This window comes from Marmota flaviventris, chromosome 15, assembly GCF_047511675.1.
Source record: "Marmota flaviventris isolate mMarFla1 chromosome 15, mMarFla1.hap1, whole genome shotgun sequence".
Classification (NCBI taxonomy): Eukaryota; Metazoa; Chordata; class Mammalia; order Rodentia; family Sciuridae; genus Marmota; species Marmota flaviventris.
This window is the reverse complement of record NC_092512.1, coordinates 17,219,781-17,241,888: the sequence shown is the minus strand read 5'-3', so window position 1 is coordinate 17,241,888 and position 22,108 is coordinate 17,219,781. Positions and strand designations below refer to the sequence as shown.

Below are 22,108 nucleotides of genomic sequence, written 5' to 3'. Positions count from 1 at the left end.
TGACAGAATTGCAAAACACTAAAATGAGCAAGATGCAAAAGGTTGTTGTTGCTGTTTTTTTTAAGCTTTTAAATGCAAGCTATTACTGCATATCCCTGACATGAGATTAGGCGTGATTGTCAGGCAGACTGTGACACCCAGATGGTGATTTAACTGGTCCTGCTTCAACAGCCTTTTACTTCACTGACAGAACGGCCACATTACTTACATGCTCAAGTGTGTGAGAGTCTCTTCTGGGCTCGTCAAACCCCTCCCCACCCCCAACATTAGGAACCCAGCACAGGGCTTTTATTTACTAAGTACCTGTGCTGTGTTCCCAGCAGTGCGTCTCACCTCATCCAGTCCTGAGAGAAGGGACAGCCCCTCACTTTACCCACTTACAAAATGAAGTTTGGTGGTTTTATTAAGTAACTTTTCAATATCAAAACTAGTATACCAGGTGAATGACATTCAAACCCAAAGAGCTGTTGCCCCTGGCTGCCTCACTTTTAGCCAACCCTAAGGGCAAAGAAGGAACATAGGGATTGCGACTACATGGACTTCAAGTCTCTCATTTTAACTTCCAATAATGCTACTTTTTCTTTCTGTAATGTAAAATTAAAAAGTTTAAAATTGCTAACCAGAACTAACTTACCCCTTCCTCAGTGGAAATCATGAATGAAACTGATTCTCCAAGGAAAGATCCACTGTCATCCTGTTCCTCTGCCCACCCCCTGCCCACTGTTTCACTCCCAGGAGCAGCGTCAGGTATCTCAGCCTTCTCAGCAGAGCTGATTCCCTTTCTGTGATGTCTCAACCTAGTCATCAGTGGTCCCTTCAGGGGTATCATGAAGGAGAACAAAGGCAGTACAACTACTGTATGGGAAGCATGGGGAGAGAGAAAACACTTACAAAAACTGAGGTGTGGATAGAAAATTTCTTCCTCCCAAGTCCATTGGGTATCTGAACATCAGGAAGAAATAAAGATGTCCAACAAGATTTCCAATTAGCTCATTGATTACCCTGCAAACAGAGAGTCAAATTAAAGACATTCGAGCAATAAGGGGAAATGCACCAAGTTTTAAGTAATAGCAAGAGGAAGAGCACCTTCACTCAGCCCATTTACAGTCCCCAGGAGTCTGTGATAGCTCCACAGTAGGCCCTTTTATAGTCTTGAGTGACAAATGCATTCTGAGGGAGAGGGAAAATCAGGCTGCTGAACCAATGTGGCCTGCTACTCTTCTAGGCCAGCAGCCCTTCTGACATCTCTTTCAAGCCTCAGCCCCTTCTCAAAATACTTTTTTTGCTACTTCCTGCTTCAGGAGTTGGGAAAGCTGCAAAGCAAGCTTCTAAGCACTTTCATGAATACTATATCTGCGAAACACAAGCAACTATACAGTCTACCAAAAGAGAAGAATGGGAGTGAGGAAAAGATGGCTGATAAGCACCAGCTCCCCCATCCTGGAGTCCTTATGCTTCTCTCTTGCTTTAAATCCTTGAGTGTAAGATACCACACAGACTCCTTAGGAAAGCTGACCTACACCCTTCATCCTAAAATAATCTACTCCAGGTTTCCCAGGGTTTACGCAGAGGTCACCCCAAGGTTTTACGGGTCCACTGTTACTATTACATATCTTTGTCTTCACCCGCAACATGATTCTGCAATCAATATCACCTTCCAGGTGGGGGACAGTAGCTTTATCATGTTCAAAACATGTTATGCTCTAAACAATCTGTTGCTCAATTCATTCACTTCTCCCAATTTACATGCAGAAGTCAGTATCACACAGAACAAATGTGTCAGATACATGAAGAACTCATACCATTAAATTCTATTAAACTCTCAGAAAATATTTTTAGTGTTAGAAATGGGAGATCTTGCGTGGGACAGTGTTGTACACCTGTAATCCCAGCAACTCAGGTGGTTGAGAATGCCTGCAAGTTCCAGGCAGCCTCAGCAACTCAGCAAGGCCCTTAAGGAACTTAGTGAGACCCTGTCTCAAAATAAAAAATGTAAAAAAGGCTGGGTATATAGTTCAATGGTAAAGCACCCCAGGGTTCAATCCCCAATACCAAAAAAAAAAAAAAAAGAATAGAAATGGGAGATTTTAAAATAGCTGCACCTTGATATTTGACCTTGCTTAGCCTAAATTTCTATACCATCAAACCACTTACAAAACTACTTCTCATCTGCACTTCTGTGACAGTGAGCAGTTTCCAAGGCATTCAAGAAATGCCTTAAGACACAGCAAGTCTACGGAGAGCTCTTACAGGAGTCATCTCAGACACAAATTAGTACTACATTGGCTTAGTCTGAATAATCAATTAGGAAATGCATATTTTTTCAAACACAATATATAGACGACACTGTCTAATGATAAGCTAACAAAATTATAACCACCCAATGTTCAACGTAATAAAATCACCCTACAATTTAACCAATTACATCAAAATGTAACTATTCTTTAAGGTTATAATACATCAATATTAAGATTCTTTAGGATTTTATTAAATTTGAAAAAGAAGATAAAGATGAATGGAAGTTTCCCAAGGATCAGTTTCCAATTAAATAAATCCAATTATCACTTACGAGCCTCCAATGATATAGTTGAATCCAAGGATAACCCAGGGTAAATAACAGGCCTAGGAAAAAAATATATGTAAACATAAATACCCACACCTGAGGAGGACAAGCTGCTATGGGGACTAAAATGGGAGGAATATATTCATAAGGGCTTTCATAAATCTTTTGGAAGGTCACTGCAAAATTTTTCAGATCAATCTATCATCATTCCTACTATACTTTTAAAACTTCCTGTTGAAAATGAGACTTATTTGTAACTGGAAGATCAGAGTTTGTTGCCCATAGTTCAGATGCAGTTTCCTGTCCTGCTGAATTAATATTAAGGAAGAGCTTCAGAAAGTAGACAAGTATCTTTGCACGCTACTAAAAACACAATTTATAACAGAACACACTAAGATTCCAACCAATGAATTACTACAAATAGTTACCTTGAATTTTTACATCATTACACATTGATATCTTTAACTAATATGTTCCCAAGTGACAGTTCTACACATGTATTAAACATCTAAGTCCCCTATCAACTTCAAGACCTCCCACCAAAGGTTAAGGGCATTGCAAAGAACGCCACAAACTAGTAAAGGAAGGCTTATACATTAATAACTTTAAGGCAACTTTGAGGTAAATACTATAACAGGAACAAAAAGCACTACAAAGGCCCAAGACCAAGACTAATTAATTACAGGCAGGAGACTTGAGAAATACGTTCGGTCTCGGATGGGTAGAATTTACAAGAGGAAGGGTATCAAAAAGATGTTAAAGGTGGGGCTGGAGTTGTGGCTCAGTGGTAGAGTGCTTGCCTAGCATGTGCAGGGCACTGGGTTCGAGCCTCAGCACCACATAAATGTAAAATGTGTCTACCTAAAACTTAAGAATAAATATTTTTTAAAAAAAGATGTTACAGGTGAAACATTGTTAGAACAGGTACAAAGGGAAATGTTTTGGAGGCAAACAAAAAAATCTGTTTTCACTAAAGTGTTAAGCACATAACAGAGTGAGAGAGTGATAAGAACAGATCTTTGAGAGAGAGAGAGAGAGAATTTTTTTAATATTTATTTATTTATTTATTTTAGTTTTTCGGTGGACACAACATCTTTATTTTATTTGTATGTGATGCTGAGGATCGAACCCAGTGCCCCGCGCATGCCAGGCGAGCACGCTACCACTTGAGCCACATCCCCAGCCAAAAACAGATCTTAAATGGCAAGTTTCACATGGTAGCTTTCCTTCTAAAACAAACAAACACACACACACACACACACACACACACACACACACACACACGAGATCAATCAGGGATATACATACCCCTGAGCAGCCTGAGGTACAAAGGGGATGGGGAAGTAACAATAGTTAACAAGGGACTCTGGGTCTGCTGAGAGCTGGGCTACAGAGGGGAGAAAGGGGCTTGCCTATGGTATACTGCTCTGCAGTGACCTCTTCTGGACGAGTCAGAAAGTACATCTCTTGGCTGAAGAGATTTCTGCAAAGACAAATGAAAAGGAAGTTTTTCCAACTAAGGTAAAGTACCTTAAATCGTGTTCCAAACCAAAATGATACAATCATGTCTCTGTTCAGCTGGGCCCAGACATAAAGTACTGACATGATCAGAGGAATCATCAGCAACTGCAAAAGAAGTCAACATTTAAAAACCAGGCTCCAAGAGCACTTAAAGGGGGTTAATACAAATCTACTATGCCTTTTACTCCTCCCCTCCAAAAAACTTTTCACAGGTATTCAAAAAAACAAAAGAAAATTCAACTGATCAGAATTCCAAAAGATCCTATTATTTATCATACAAAAAATGCTACAAAACTCTATAGTAAAATACAACATAATTATATACTTTAGACATATAGTAAAATACAACACAATTATATATTTAAATATCAGAGTCAAGGTGTTATTTGAAAAAAAAGTTTAATTACCATATAATCTCAACTTTTAAAAAATAGAAACCATCACACATGCCTAGAAAATACTGCATAAACATTATTCTCTTTTTTTTTTTAAGTTTTTGTTTTTAAATATTTATTTATTTATTTATTTTTAGTTTTTGGCGGACACAACATCTTTGTATGTGGTGCTGAGGATCGAACCCGGGCCTCACGCAAGCCAGGCAAGCGCGCTACCGCTTGAGCCACATCTCCAGCCCCAGCATAAACATTATTCTCAATGTTCAAACATAATATGAAAGAAACTATGAGCAAAAAAGCAATAATTTCAGTAACTCATATAGGAGCTTCAAAGTTTAGCAGACTTAAGATCTTCAAAATACAACATCTATCATTGTTGTATAAGTTCAAAAATAATAATTAACCACACAGTTCATATTAATTCTAACTTGTCAAAGGCTATTAGTAGTAAGTCTAAATAGATAAAAGGGCAAATAGATAGTTAAAGGGACACTTACTTGCATATCCATTGCTAAGCCAGTAATCTTGGTTTATACAGTTAAAGATCAGATATAAAAAAGTTTTCTGTACCCATCAAGACTGAGCGGCTTATTATCCCCCATTTAAAAGTTCATTTCATTCCTATGTTCTGAAGAAAAATACTTTTCTGTTATTTAGACTATTTAACCCATTTTGTACCATCAATCCAGATGTGGAACACCTATAAAACAAACTGAGTGACAAATATACCACTTATGTTAACTTTGAAATAATGTCTGAATACTTTTTTATTCATAGAATTGAAAATCTGGGACTTAATGGGTTAAAAAAAAAACATTGAAGAACACAAAGGTTCAAATCTTCATCATGAATATTCCATAAGACTATACTTCAAGGAGAAATAGAAGTTAACAGCCTCAGCATGACTTAGTCACCTGGTGTCTCCTTTCTGTGCCTTGCCTTTGTGTTTTAGTATCTCTCCTTCAAGTAGGGGATAGAGATGCCTGTGCATCTGAAATAAATAATGATTCTACTCACACTCATAGCTCTAAAGCATGGATGAAGTCCAAAACTTTTTTTTTTCATTCCCTTAAAGGAAAGGGTATCCAAAGTCCTACATTTTCTGGCTCTTGGCCAAGTTTAAACAGAGACTGAGCCCAACAGAAACTGTGAGCCACCAATTCTGCCCAGGACTTGAGCCATGGAGTCCCTTCTGCTACTTTTACCATCTGTAAAAGCCTCACAGTTGGAAGGGTACTGCAACTGTGGTTGATATAAAGCAGAGACGAACTGTATCCAGAGATGGATAGAGGGACTAAATTATTATTCAGGACCCCAAAAGGACAGCAATGGAGTCAGAAAACACTGCTGTTGCAAATTAATCTTCTGATAAGAACCACAGATTTCAAAAGCTGTCTCATGGCACGGAATCTCTTTGTGCTTCAGTCAACAAGCTGTCACCCATGAGAACACAGAGAACTGAGAACAAGGAGGAGGAACAGTAATAAAATTCAACCAAATGTGGAAAAACCCCACAATAGCAATGTCAAGAAAATGCATCACTTAAGGACTAAATGATTTACCTCAGTTTTTTAGAAGAAATTCAATTATTCTTCTTAATTATTAACTGTAGTAAACAAAGATGCAAAAACTATATAGTTTGAAATTTTATAGAATACTATTTCTCAAAACCTTAAAAAAAAAAACTGGTTCATTTCTGGCCCAAAATAACACTGAAGGATACCACGATGCAAATCCAGTTAAAGAGAAGCATGAATAAATAATCTGCCGGCCTCCCATCAAATGCTCCTGGAAATGAAAATAAGCCAAATGTCATGGTTAAGAACAGAGAGAAACACTTAAGCACAACTACACTGGCAGATCACTATTGTGACCACTATTATTTGACACACACATCACCACTTGTCCAGCAGCAGTTTGGGTACTGGGAGAATTCAGTCTCTGTCTTCACAGAAAGTATTATATTCCAGTATGGGAAAATGACATGAGGGAGAAAGGGACACAAAGTGAGAGCCAACCTTTCTACAGTTTGACTTACTCTTCACACTGCATTTGTGAGGTGTGATGGAAAGACCTATGACCCTCTTCTTATAGATGAGGAAATAAAGTAACATGACCAAAATCACAGGGCTTGCTGGAAGGTGACTGAAGTCTAACTACTAGTTCATGTTCTTATCACTGCACCATTAACCAGGTCGTGTTTTATTACTGGGCAGAATAATTAACAGCCCAACTCTTCTAATGATGATTCCTGATCAGAAGCAGAGAAAAGATACACAATAACTAAGTCACTCTAGCTCAAAACTTACCTTTCCTCCTTTCCACATTTTACCAGTTATATTAAAAAAGAAAAAAAAAAACCTTAAAAAGTGTTAGAAAAGCAGAAGAATATATCTAAAAGAAAATAGGTTTCTTCAGCCACAGTGTTAATGATGCTTCATGCTAGAGAGCCACTGTGATGAATCAAAGCTGAGATTCTACTGAAATTTCTGAATTTTAATTATAGCTGTGCTTCTTTGATAATAGTTTCACTTGTGATTTCTAAGGATTCTTTAGATTGAATAGTTAAGATATTATAATCACACCAACTATAGTACTATGTTATTTGGCATATTTACAAGTGGGAATTTACAAATAACTGGTCTCAAATTGCAGGCTTGTAGTTCAAATCAGAAACCTCATAAATAAGCCTACATTGCTATATACTTAACCAATTTAGCCAGGCAGAAAAATATGCAAGTGGCAAACATTTTGTCAAAATATTAACATGAGGCAAAGAGAAAATGGGGAGTAAGTAAACCTGGGTTCCAATCCTAGTTATCCTATCACAAATAACTCCGTGACTTCTAGGTCATGTCACAACTGCTCCAAGCAGTTTTCTTGTGCATGAAATAAGAAGGTTAAACAGATGATCTCAAAAATTCATTGCTATACTACTGTTCATAGCAGCATTATTCTTAATAACCAAAAAATTAATCTAAGCCAAATGTCTATTAACTGATAAACAGATAAACAAAATGGAGTGAACTCCTAATATATATTACATGGAAGAAACTTAAAAATATTATACTAAGTGAAAGAAGCCAGTCACAAAAGGCCACGTAATGATCCCATTTGTAAGACTATTGTAAAGTTGATTATGAGCTGGGCACGGTGGCACCTACCTCAAAGCTATCTGGGAGGCTGAGGCAGAAAGACTGCAAATTTAAGGCGAGTCTGGAGCAACTCAGCAAGATCCCATCTCAAAATTTAAAAAGAGCTGGGAGTGTAATTCAATGATTTGAGTGCTTGCCTAGCATGCACAAAGCCCAGAGTTCAATCCCCAGTACCACTAAAAAGATGATTATGATAATGTTTATACAACCATGACAATACTAAAATCCACTGAATTGTATACTTTACTGAATGAATTGTGTGATATGTGAATTATAGTCATCCCTAGGTATACATAGGGGATTGGTTCAAAGACCCCCCTCAGATACCAAAATCTGCAAATGTTCAAATTCCTTATATAAAAAAATGGTATATACTATTTGCATATAGCCTAAATACATGTACTTTAAGTCACTTCCACATTAGTTGCAGTATCCAATACAATGCAAACACTATACAAATAGTTATTATACTGCATTGTTTAGGAAATAATGACAAAGAAAATTCTATACAGACTCATTTATTTTCAAAAAATTTCCAATGTAGATGTAGAACAGAGAGACAAGCAAGTGTGTATCTCAATGAAGCTATTAATTAAAAAAAAAAAAAAAACAACTCTCAGCCTGAACATTTCAAAGTGTTCTATGACTGGGAAAGAGGGGGCAATTTCTAAGAAACTAGGCCTACTAATCCACAGATTTCTTAAATGTTATTCAGGTAGAATAATATTAAAAATCAGGTGTATTTGAAAGGCATGCATTTGCCAGGTATGGAGCACCTATAATCCCACCTATAATCTCAAGAGGCTGAAGCAGGAAGATGGCAAGCCCAAGGCCAGCCTTGTCAACTTAGTGAGACCCTACCTCAAAATAAAAAATTAAAAAGGCTGGGGATGTGGCTCAGTGGCTCAGTGCCCCTGGGTCCAATCCCTGGTACCAAAAAAATAAAAATAACATTAGGATATTCTTTTTCTTTCTTTTTTTTTTTTTTAGACACAATACCTTTATTTTATCTATCTATTTTTGTATGGTGCTAAGGATCAAACCCAGTGCTTCACAAGTGTTAGGCAAGCACTCTACCACTGAGCTACAACCCCAGCCCCGAAGATTATTCTTTAAGTCCTTACACTTCAGAGGTAAATACTGAAATATATACAAAGCAAATGATATCATTCATTTCTGGTGTTTTGTTCCAAAGGGGGAGTAGCCACTGATACAGATAAAATAATATTTGCTTATGAGAAACTTGTTAGAGGTGAGTGATGGTCAAATGGACTCATACTGACACATTACAACATGGATGAATCCTAAAAAACATGCTAAGTGAAAGAAGCCAGTCACAAAAGGCTATATGAAATGTTCCAAATAGGCAAACGCACACGGAAAGATCAGCAGTGGTTAGAGACTGGGAGGAAGCAGGGAATGAAGAACAACTGCTTTGGGTTTTGAGCAGGGAGGGTGATGAAAATATTCTGAAAGTAAACTGTGATGACAGTTAAATAACATTGTGAATATATTCAAGATCACTAAACTGGACACTTTAAAACAGTAAAATGAATTTTATGTTATGTGAATTTGATCTCAATGAAAAAGTTCAGTGATTTTTTGACTCTACTTTTGTACATGCTTGAATTTTTACATAATAGAGCATGACTATCACTATGCCATCTCTTTATATAATGCTAACTACCCTCAAAATTCTTCCAAGTAAATATAAGGTTAGTAATTAAGAAAGAAACAATACATAAAACAACTATGGATAACATACCTGTTTCAAGTCGTGTAGAATACTGATATAAGAAATACAAATTGACCAAATAAAGAAATCCAGTTCCTGGACCCACAGGAAAATAAAAGGTGGCAGTGATTGGCCTCCAAATCTGTCCAGATCAAAATAAACACAGCTGTTAGTTTCTCTAAGCTGGGTTAATTTTTTAATTTTAATTAAATAAAATTAACCCTTGTGAAGCATTTTCCTCAATAAGAACTACTAACGTGATACCATCAATAAAATTCAAGAAAACAACTGAAGAAAAGTTCATATCAATTACAAATACATCAGTTTGCAAATCAACTGAATGACATCATAAAATAAGCCCTACTATTTCTAAACAAGTTGGGGGGGAAAAAAACACAAATACTATAGAAGTATATGGTTAGTCTTTACTGAAATCAGGCATATAAGGCAGCCTAGGTCAAAATGAATTACTGCAAGGTGTGGTGGCACACACCTGTAATAATCCCAACATTCAGGAGGCTAAGGCAGAAGAAATGAAAATTCACAAGTTTGAGGCCAGCCTCAACAACATGAGGAAAGCCTGTCTTGAAATAAAAAATAAAAGGGGCCAGGGATGTAGTTCAGTGGTAGTGGTAGAACGCCCCTACTTTCAATCTCCAGTCAACAGAGGCCAAGTGGGTTACAAAGACTTCATTTCTAACAGTACCTCTATTTACAAAAAGAATATACTGGGATGACAAACTGTCCTAAAAAGATGATATTCAAAAGGTACGCGCAAAACAGGAATTTCTTTCTTTCTTTCTTTCTTTTTTTGAGAGAGAGAGAGAGAGAATTTAATATTTATTTTTTAGTTTTCAGCGGACACAACATCTTTGTGTGTGTGGTGCTGAGGATAGAACCCGGGCAGCATGCATGCCAGGCGGGCGCGCTACCGCTTGAGCCACATCCCCAGGAATTTCTTAATTTCAAACTGACGTGCTAAACATGCAATGTGACAAAAACAATACTCCCCAAAACAAAAAATACAAGAGTCTATGTTATGTCTGGGTGTCCCATACATACGGTCTGCCATTTTTTCAAACAACTGATCAGTCTTTTGTGTTACTATTATTCATCCTTCATCCTACTTGATACTGCGCTGTTTTAAACCTTGTTTTATTCCCTTGAAAAAATATTTCTATTGGCTTCACAGTATTTCTCTTATGTGTACATCCAAACTTCATTTAAACTGTTAAATTGCCACGATGAATATTCTTGTCTATCCTTTTTATACACATACATACAGGATAAATTCCTGTGAATCAATCTGCTAGATCAACAGACATATGCATTTATTTTGGTAGATATTGCCAAATGCCTACAGAAGTGTTTGATCAATTTATACTTCCTTCTAAAATGCAGATGAGTGCCTGTCTTCTCCCACATACTCACCATTTAGTAATTTATATTCACAAATCTGAAAATTAATTTTTGCTTTATGAGAAAAATTAAGCACCTTTCATGACTTAAAAATTTTAGACTGGGCATGGTAGTGCATGTTTGCAACCCTAGGAACTCAGGAGGCTAAAGTGGGAGGATTACAAATCGAGACCAGCCTTGGCAACTTAATGAGACCCTGCATTATAGTTTAGACTTAAGGTATCCCCCAAAAGCTCATGTGTGAGAGACAATGCAAGAAAGTTTAAATCTAACCAGTGCATTAATTCCCTGATAGGTTTAACTGGGTGATAACTATAGGCCGTAGGGTGAGGCTGAAGGAAATGGATCCCTGGGGGTATGCCCCTGGAGACTGGAGCTCTGGGGCCATTTACAGGGAGCCACATCCCCAGCCTTTTTTGTAATTTTATTTAGAGACAGGGTCTCAGGAAGTTACTCAGCACCTTGCTATTGCTGAGGATGGCTTTGAACTCTGTAAGCTTTCTACCTCAGCCTCCTGAACCACTAGGATTACAGGCGTGCGGATAACATAAATATTTAGGAAAGATCAGCGGAGTAAAAGGAGGAAGTATGAGAAAGGGAAAGAAATATAGAATGAATTAAACAAAATCATGTTATCTGCAGATATAAATGTACCAACAGCAATTTCACCTTTATATATATGTAGAAAATATCAACCAAAAACAAATAAATGGGGCTGAGGCTGGGGCTCAACGGTAGCACACTTGCCTGGCATGTGTGAGGAGGCACTGGGCTTGATTCTCAGCACCGAATATAAATTAATTAACTAATTAATTAAAGGTCTATCAACAACTGAAAAAAAAATTTTAAATTCCCAGCCAAGAATTCTTTCACAATTTTTAGTTTTCTATAGAGCTATCTCCATCTCCTTTTATACTCAACCACTTAAGCCAGGTTTTCCAAGGATACAACCCTATCCATACATAAAATTTTGTTTCTTTTTTCATTCCTGTTAAATTCACTGGCTAGTAACTCCAGGACAATATTAAATAACGGTGAAATAGATGGCCTTCCTAGATTTTTTAATGTCAGCATGATATTGGCTTTCACTCTACCATGTCAAAAGAAGCAAGACCTGACACGAGGGAGGGGAAATTTGGTCTTGGTATAAAATCCCAAAAAATTGCAAAACCACAATGAATGAAAGACACCACTAACAATTCAGGTGTGTCTAGAAAGGAGGCTATCAGTCACAGGGCATGGCCAGACACAGAGCTGGGAAGTTACATTTTCCAAGTGTAGGAAGGTAATCCTCAGAGCTAAATTTCCCATGGGGGAAAACGCACTGCACATACCCAAAAGGGACTTTCCAAAAACTTTCCCATATTGAACCAGTAAAACAAAATAGGTTAAAATTCACTTAGACTTGGTCATGACTTTATCATATAAACAGTATAGTCTAATGAAAAGAGCACTGCAAATAAGACAGGAATTTAAGTTTTTTGCTGACAAGCTACCATTTTTCAGACTCAATTTCCATCTGTAAAAGGAGAAGCATATATTACTACTTGCCCTACTTTAATGTTTTTGGGTAGAACTAGTATTCTGTCCCAGTCTGACTCCAAAATCTGTGATACTAAACCCCTATTTTTTGCAACATTTCTCACAAATAACACAGTATAATGAGGTATAATTATAATTAGTAAAAATGTTCAGTACCATTATACTGGGATAACCCTGGAATGAACTAAGAGTAAACCTATAAATTCATTCTCCCTGTTTATGAAAAACACTAAGAGTAAAGACCAGAAGCAAGTTCTGGCCTATGAGGCTGTGAGAGACTGGATCTGCGAACTGGCTTTCATCATCTACTCAGTGACATTTGTCCTATGACTTCTGCCTTCCTATCTTACAGGGTTTGTAAAAGCCTGGAATTAAGAAAGCAGATTAAAATGGTGCTTTGTTTACAAGAAAAAAAAAAAAAAGTATGCGGGTGTTACTATCACAATGTTTTAGGAGACACCCACCGACCTGGGTTTTACAAATCACATTTAAGCTACCCCCATATCCCTGTAAGTTACTCAAGGCCCAATTTTAAGAAAAGAAATCTCAAGGTTTTTTTCTGACTACATTTTCTCTAAGGCTGATATCACAACACTATTTTTAGCCAGTGTGCACCTGTTCTTTAGAAATCAGTGTCTGTCAAAATACCTCATTTCTCTTCCCTGTTCATTAAGCTTACCCTTGAGTTATACTTGGCTTTCATTGATCTAAAAGACTTAGACTTAATATTGTTTTTGTATTACTTTAAAATTATAATTTGAGCCATGCCTGTATTAAAATCTCCCAAATAATCTGCTAAGATAATTACAAATGCCATCCAGAGCCCAGAGTGGGGTTTTTTAAGTATGAAAAGCAAATATTTTTCTGAACTTTAAAAAGGATCATTCAGTTTGAGATTAAGAAAAGTCTACATAGGTCACCAAGCAAGACAAGAAAGATGACGAGAACCTGTGTGCCAAATACCGATGTTAGCAAACTGGCATTCTTTTTTTAAAACAAACTAGATAAGTACTAAAAGAAACTTTCCATTCTTTCTTTCTTTCTTTCTTTCTTTTAAATGAAAGGTGCTCAAAATCAAATTAGGGTTAAAAAAAGTTATTAGCAACCATCAATTCTACTTTTCAATATATACTCAACAGAAAAGCATGCCTATGTTCACCAAGAAGTATCTAGGTTCACAAAGACATGTACTAGAATGTTCATGGTGGCACAGTTCATAAAAGCCCAAACTGGAAACTACTTCAAAGATCCATTAAAGAACGGTAGAATATTTAAATAAATTATAATATATTCACACACTGGAATTATGAGAATGAGCCTCTAGAACCACATACAACAATAACAATACAGATGACTCTCCACCACACCGTTTATAAATGAAGTTCGACCCATAACTACACGCTGTGTATTTCCAGTTACAGAAAGCATAAATCTTGACAAAAACAATCTATGTTTCTATTAAAAGTCAAGAGAGTAGTGATCCTTGTAAGAGTTACTACCAGAAGGTTGCAAAAGTGAGGTTTCAGGGTGCTAGTAATATTCTGCTTCATGATATGGATGCTGGCTAAATACATGTATTAAGTTCTGGAAAACTCAACAAGCTACAAATATACAATACACTTTCTTGTTCGCATACTGTAACAATAAAGTAAAAATTTAAGCCATGATCCAATGGGCAACCTTATCTACAGACCACTGTAGAAATGTCTCATGTGGACAAAACCGCTAAGGACAGATTTTCAAATATTCATACCAAAACACTAACTACTACAGTTTTAAATTCAAACCTTGAAGCTACTTCCATTCAGCCTACAGTCAAAGTTCATTCTCCTTCCAGTTTATGTGAAATGTCTCTCTCCCCCAAGTCACTGAGTTACATGGGATGCCACAAGCAAAAGCTTGATGAATATAAACACGAGCCTGAATCACATACTTGGTTGGCATCATTTCTTATCCCTGGAAACAAATTAGAGAAATTGAGAGTTCTCATCTCCACATTACAAATTGAGATGCTTTTAAGGAGACAAAAAATAGGATAATCATCCAGCAGTTATATTTCTATTTCAATTACAAATTAAAACTAGAGTCTTACTATCCATGGAGAGAAAGGAGTAAGGCAGAGTTCCTTATCAGCTCCTAAGTAAAACAGGCAACTATTTTTTGAGTGGCCTGCTTATCAGACTACATACTGACATTTTACAAACATTTCCTATGTATTCTATTTAACAGAGGCATGAATAACATATTTCCTCACCTTGAAATTACCTGTTTTTGTGTTTCTGAAATTAAGATGTGTCTTACAATTAATATACCTATTTAATATAATTCCTACTCCCAAAAAAAGCTGCACTAAAATTGATAAAGCATCATATAATCAATGGAGTCTTTTCTGAGTTAATTAACTCTTTTCTGAGTTAATTTATTATTGCATTATCCCCACTTTTAGGTAAAGAAATTGAAGCTCAGAGGGGATAAATAACTTATCCAAGGGTTCACAAGTAGTAAGGAGCTGAGCTGTGCTTTGAGACCATGATTTAACTACTTGAAACCCTTTGGTCTTTCTGTTCTAATAAAAAAAGAAAAATAATTTGCTATAACTGCTTTGGAAGATATCACCTTCCAAAACATTTTGCTGAACACTTCATTATTTTTTGGTAGATATCATGCAAAGTAGTTAAGTAAGATAACTTAGCTCTATCTTCAACTCCCTGAAAGAGAACCCAAACTGCAGTTGTGTATGACATGGGCTAACACTCATATGGGGATGATTGAGGAAGTAAGATAACACATGGAAAAGCACAACACACATATAAGGGGGGGTAATGCCCAAAGAAAGAAGTATTACAACACAGGCAGCCCTGGGAGACAATCTCAGAAAACACTAGAGCAGAAGGAAATTGTCATCTCTCTTGTAATCAAGGATCAATAATGAAGACATTTCATCACTATGAACTACTTGACTGATTTCTAGTCTGAGGGACTAGAAATAGGGAGAAATTGTGGACAACCATATAGTGACTCTTAGCACACACCTGTTTTGACCCATCCAAACTAGCAAAATAATTTTAAACTTCAGAGTTCCAAACCATCAAGCTACACAGAGGAAACTTTTAGATAAGGAGGAAAAATAACTCATCACTTCCATCACAATGCATAATTCTAAATCAATCATTCTCCTAATTTTTAAATTGTTCAACATTCAGTTTCTAAGGAAAAAGTAAGCCTTGCAGAAATTGTGAAACCACCTCACACTGTCCATACACATCAGCACCATGCAAATTTTCCTCCACTGCAATCGATCTTCCAGGTGGATTTGAAGCTGAATTGGTCCAGAATGGGCAAGAGTAGCAGGAAGCAGACAAGGTGTAATTGCTGGTCCTTCCACCAGAGCACCAACCTGCCTGCTTGTTATCCCAGTCTCAGGATAACAAGCCTGGGAGAAACAATTCAAGAGTGATGGGAAAATCATGGAGGTGTAACATGAATGACAACTCTCTAATTAGTCCACCACTTTTAACATTATACACCTGCAGCCTATTAGAAAGGATGTGTGTGTGTGTGTGTGTGTGTGTGTGTGTACAAACACCAGGAAGCGTATGCTAGGCAAGTACTCTAACACTGAGTTACACTCCCAGCCTCTTTTATTTATTAATTTTTTGGAAACAGGGTCTCCCTCAGTTGCCCATGCTGGCCTCAAACTTGTGATCCTTCTGCCTTAACCTCGCAAGTAGCTGGGATTGGAGGTATGCATCAACACGCCCAGCTAGAAAGGCTTTTTTCTATCAAATATTTTACTAATCTTACTGTATAAGGTATAAGTGAACAAAATTTCACAAGGGTCAAAGAGCCAGTTTTGACAGGTCCTTCTCACAAAATGACTTACAAACCACTACTCCCCATGTGTGCACATTACCCAACATGACACCAGACACAAAGTGCACAATATGTACTCTGCCAACAGAGCAGTACGCAATACTGTTGAAGAGTACATATTGTGCACTTTGTGTCTGGTGTCATGTTGGGTAATGTGCACATATGTGCTCTAGAACCATATTCTTCTAAACAACTGCCTATCTGACATGTCCGCTTGGGTGCCTAAAAAGCATCTCAAGACTTAACAACAGCCAAAGCATGATCATTCAACCATACTCCACACACACACACACCAAATGTGCACCTCCCCAAACATTCCCAATCTCTGCACCTCCCCAAACATCCACTCAGTTGCTCCTAAGAAAACAATGGTATCTTTGAGTTTTCTTTCAACCATCCACTCTGTGGCAATCTTGTCCATTCCAACTCCAAATCCATCCAATTTCTCTTTTTGCAGCCACCCTAGTCCTAATCACCACTGCTCTTGCCTCCTTTCATTTCTCTCTGATCCCATTACCTAGCCCTTCCCCACACATCAAGTCTACTCCATAGGGTAGTCAAGGCAATTTGTCAGTCCTTGGTTTAAAAGGCTGCCAGACTTCATAATGCCCTCAAAATAAAATTCAATGGTAGAGCCCTTGCCTACCATGCACAAGGCCTGATTTCGATGCCCAGCTCTAAAAAAAATAATATAAAGTTTAATCTTAAACTTCAACATGTCCTAAAAGATCCTTTATTATCTAGCCCCAACCTATTTCCTATCTTTGCTTTACAGCACTCATCCCTAGCCATTCCCCCGTCTTTATCTACCAGTCCTCAACCACATGACTGTCACTGTACTAGCTTACCAATGTTCTCTATGTTCCCAGTTCCTGTCCCAAAGACTTTCAACTTACTATTCCTTCTTTTTGGAAGGCAGTGCCCAGACCCAGATCTACCCAAAGACATTCTTCAACTGTCTTCTGAGGCTTTTCTACAATATTCCATCAAATATTACACACTCTTCATCACATGTGTTTTCTCTATTTTCTTCATGGGAGCAGGAATCTTTTCTGTTTTATTCAGTATTACAACCCCGGGACCTAGCACATAGCAAGTGTCCAATTATTTCCATGAATTCAACCAGCATAAAAGCATCTGCAATGTACTAATCACTATTCTAGGTGACAAAGACAGTAGTAGACAAGAGAGAGAGAGATCTGGCTCTCATAATGGAACTTTACTCTCTAGGGAGAGCAGATTAACAAATAATAAGGGGTGAGATTGAGTGAGAGGCCCCAAGAAGCAGGAGCCTGCAGGCATTAGCTGCTAACACTTTAGTTAGCTTTCTCAGCTACAGAAGCCAACAGGTTACACAAACCCCACCCACCAACTAGGGGAAAATTCAGTATGGTCTCAAACTCTGGTTTCAATAAGTAGCAAAAAAAAAAAAAAAGGGCGGGGGGGGGGGGGCAGCGGTGGTAAGGGAAATGGAGAGAAGGAAGGGTACTCTTTTATGTAGGGTGATCAAAGAAGACCTTGCTGGTATAACGGCTTTTGGGGAGAGATCTGAAAGATATAAGGAACCAAACAAGTGAGCCATGGTTACCTTCCTCAAGCAGAGAAATAACACACGCAAAGGCACTGAGGAGCAATCTAGTTAGATGCCAAAGGAATAGCAGGATCTCATTATGGCACCTAATGAATAGGTGAGTAGTATGAGATGAGGTCCAGTGGAGGGCTTTATAGGTCAGTAAAAAGACTTGGACTTTACTCATCAACCGAGAAGTTTTTGGAGGATTTTGGGAAAGCTCACACAACATTATTTAAGTTTTAAAAGAACTCCTCTAGCTGTCCAAAGACTGCAAGGACCACGGTTAGAAAGATAGTGGCTTGCAAAGGAAAATAAGAAGGGGTTGTATTCTGAAATATATATTTAAGTAGAATCAGTAGGATTTTCTGGCAGATTGTGGGGTATGAGAAAAAAAGGAGGATCACTCCACAACTATTAGCTTATGCTCCTTTAATAATAGAGTTCTATTTACTTCTAGAGCAAAGAGAAAATGAAGATTTGGTTTGGGGCACCTTGAGTGTGACTGAGATCTTTACTGGTCATCTAAGTGGTGACTTCCAGAAGTCTAATGGATGTACAAATCTGGAAATTAGAAGATACACCTGGACTGAAGATCTTTATACCATATTTGCTTTTGATAGTTCTACTTACATACACATGAAGCTGAATGAAATCACCTGGCTGCAGGGGGAGGTGGGTACAGGAGAGGTCCTATAACTGATCCCTGTGGCACATTCCAACATTTAAAAATTTTAAAGACGAAAAAGTAGTAAAGACTAAGAAATAATACCCAGTGAGGAGGAAGGCAAGAGAGTTTTGCTGGAATTAATCTCAGATTTTGAAATCTTAACTGCCATTAATTAAAGCTTTTTTATTTTTTATTATTTATGGACACAATATATTTATTCTTATGTGGCACTGAGGATCAAAGCCAGAGTCTCACAGTATGGGGCAAGTACTCTACCAATGAGCTACAGCCCCAGTCCCACTAATTAAAGTTTTAAAATCACAGAATCCAGTGAATACAGATAACCTCCGGGAAACTGACATTCTCTCACCAGGAATGATACTCTAGATTTTTTCCTTCATGCTTAGAAAATAACAAGGTCTTCCATTTCTTAAGCAAATTACTCTCTACTCATTCCTTCATACACTTGTAACAGGGGTTTACTTGATGTTTTGATTACATCCTTGTGTCTTTGAAACTTATGTTTCTTTCTTTTCCCCAATCTTATTTTCCCTAAATTTCTCCCTGATCATCTTTTCCCTAAACTTCTTCCTTATCTCTCCTCCCTAATCTCATTTTCTCTGAATCACTTCTATAAAAGCTCCCTATTCCTGCGGATGGGCAGAATCACAGACTTTAGGGCAGGAGTTCCTGTTTCTCTTTTGCTAGCAAAGCAATAAACCTTTTTCCATTTTCTCAAAACCGTGACCTCGTTAATGGACTGGCACTGGGGACAAGGACCAAGCTTTAGCAACACACTGATTTACTGCATGTAAGATTCTAAGTTTGAACCAGGGGAAAATGCAGATAAATAAACTCATTGTCTCTAACCTTAACTCATTTCTATGGAGAGGAAAGAAAAACAATGACAACAACTCAGCTAGAAGTTGGTCAAGAGAACACTACAGATTAAGTGACACCACGTGGGTGACAGAAGTAGGTCAGAGGGTACTGCACCAGGTGAACCCAGTCTGATAATCAGCCATCCAAGAGACTGGCAACTATCATTGACTTGACTTCTCTTTGCCTCCTTCACTGAACGCGGAGCGCGGGAAGCGCTAGCTTACTCAACAGGTGAATTTAGTCCTTTTCCACCAGGCCAAACCCTGTCTCCAACTACCCAAGCCCTAGCTCTGGCCCCAGGGCCTCCCGGGGCCCACAGGACTCCACCCTAAACCGCTGGAGTCGGACGCACTACAAATCCCACCAGGCCCCGCGCGCGCACACACACGCCGCCGCCTGCCCCGCCACCGCGGGGCCGTCTGGGGCCCGTAGTCTCCATTCCTCAACGCCAGCCAGTACCTGGAAGCGATAGAGGAAAGCTTCGGGCCAGAGGAAGAAGTAGGCTGGGCTGATGAGGCCGAGTTTGCCGACCAAGGGGACAGCGACGGTGGCAGCGAACCAGTAGCGCGTGATGATCGGGATGCTCCTGAACCAGTCCCCGATGTCCGACATCTTGGCCTCTCAAGTCGCCAGGATGCGCACAGCCGCGGGTCTGTCCGTGCGGGCACCCTCACTACGCGGCCGGCTCAGCGAGTGGAAGGTGTCGAGGCGGAAGCCGCCGAAGCCGCGGTGCGGAAGGCGGAGACCGGCAGACGTGGCGCCACCGAATTCGGACGAGCGAGGCAGCGTTCTGAAACGAAACTTCCCCTTCCGGCGCCGCGAATCACGTGACCCGACGTCCCGCGGCTTAAAGGGCAAGCGCTGATATTACTGCAGGCCCGGGGCTCGGCGTTCCGGGGCGGGGCCAGAAGACCACATGCCTGGGAGAAAACAGTAGTTGCCAGAAGCAACAGCAAATGCTCCAACCAATGGCGAGACCGAAGGCTCTTAACCTAGTTCTTGCCCCGAGTAGTAATCCTAAATCGGTGCGCCTGGAGGATATTTAAAGGGGCAGGGGAAAAAAAACGTGACCAGGTCCTCATTTGTTCACTCACTGGACACTTATTTCAGGCAGGGTTCTAGACATTGGGGATGCTGTGGCTGTCAGCCCTGTCGTGGTATCGTTTCTTCTGGAGCTTACATTTTTGTGAGCATAAATAATAAATGAATAATGGAATAAGATCATTTCACAGCAGAATAAGGAAAATAAAATAAGATGATGACGTAGAGTGACAGGGTGAGGTGGAGGCTTGTGAGGAGGGATGGCTACTTTATAGGAGAATGGCCAGGTCCCAGGAGGTGACCTTTAAGCAGCACCAACAAGGTAAAGATCTGAAGAAAGGGATTTACACGTATATACACACATATATACAATTTACACGTATATATACATATATATATTCCACTCACTGAAATAATTTCAAACAGCAAAATTTCCAACATTCTGTTATTTTTTAAAAAATAGCATCCTGAGGGCTGGGATTGTGGCTCAGTGGTAGAGCACTCGCCTAGCACAGGCAGGACCCGGGTTCTATCCTCAGCACCATATAAAAATAAAGGCATTGTGTTGTGTCCATCTACACCTAAAAAAATAAATATTTTTTAAAAATTAACATCCTGTTTTTTATGCTAATTAGTAAACCTGTTTTTATAGAATAGAAAGAAACATTCCACAGTTTAATAAAAGGATACAACTTACGGGGACCTAAGGTTATCAAGCATATGAATTTGTGAAAAAATTCTCATTCATGCACAGCTTCTGGGACTATAAATTGGTACAAGTTTATACTACCTTTATTATTTGGTATAAAGTGAAAGCTAGAGAGTTGTATAAATAATAGATAATACTTGGAGATATTGCGTGAGGTTCCTTCTCTGCATCTCCCCATCACCACCTCTACTACCCATTTTACCTGACATATAATGAGAAAAATGGGTTAACTAGCTTAGGCTGAGAGCTAAGTAAAGTTCCTCTGATGAATTCATAAGTCCATGTGCATGAGAAAACGATGAGAACAAGAACAACATGCAGCCAGTGTCTGGTAGGTTTATTTCTAGGCTGTGCTCTCAAATGCTCTGGAATTCAGCTTTAAAAACACTGAAATTTATGTTGTGGCAACACCATTTATTAGCAAAACATGCTGTAAATTTACTAAGCCCCTTGATCTTCAGTTTATTTATCTGTAAATGGTAGTAGGTAATACTAGCATGGGACTCATATAGCTATTATGAGAATTTAAATGAGAAAACTTTATCCTCAGCACTTGAGGCAGTATTAATGTTATTATTATTCTCTTTTTTGCTTAGTTGTCTTTTTAAAATGTTTTACAATAAAAAATGTATTATTTTGTACTTTTTAAAAAGTTAATTAGAAAGTGTATTTATCTGCTCACAAATTATCATACCCCAAGGATAGAGCATTGGTTGCCCAGTGAAGGATCAACAATGAGAACAGGCTTATCACTCAAGGACTTCAAGTTTTATAAATCTGGGATGGGCCTGATAATCTGCATTTTTCAAAAGTCCTCCCTGTCCCTTCCCCATCATGTGATTCTGATGTAGGTAATCTGCAGGTGACACTTTAAGAAACCTCACACTAGATCTAATAACTATAACATCATTTTTCTCTTTATAAAATCACAATATATTGCAATGAACTATTCTGGGCATAAAACACAAAAAGTGGATTATTTTTATTTTTCTTAAATAGAGGACTTCCCCAATCTTCCCAGATAATTTGACCT

General features: G+C 38.4%; 1 protein-coding gene across 2 annotated transcripts in view; it reads right to left on the bottom strand.

Annotated features, from left to right (window-relative positions):
• Derl1 (derlin 1) overlaps positions 1–20,128 on the bottom strand; it is a 30,163-nt gene extending 10,035 nt beyond the window's left edge. For both annotated transcript variants that reach the window (XM_071602154.1, XM_027949636.2), the window contains exons 1-7: positions 19,785–20,128; positions 9,400–9,511; positions 6,203–6,267; positions 4,977–5,003; positions 4,094–4,189; positions 2,570–2,622; positions 892–1,002 (exon numbers count right to left, since the gene is read on the bottom strand). In XM_071602154.1, the coding sequence (XP_071458255.1) occupies positions 892–1,002; positions 2,570–2,622; positions 4,094–4,189; positions 4,977–5,003; positions 6,203–6,267; positions 9,400–9,511; positions 19,785–19,937 (617 nt within the window). In that variant the 5' untranslated portion in view covers positions 19,938–20,128. The remainder of the gene's footprint in view (positions 1–891; positions 1,003–2,569; positions 2,623–4,093; positions 4,190–4,976; positions 5,004–6,202; positions 6,268–9,399; positions 9,512–19,784) is intronic.
• Between the last annotated feature and the right edge of the window lie 1,980 nt (positions 20,129–22,108).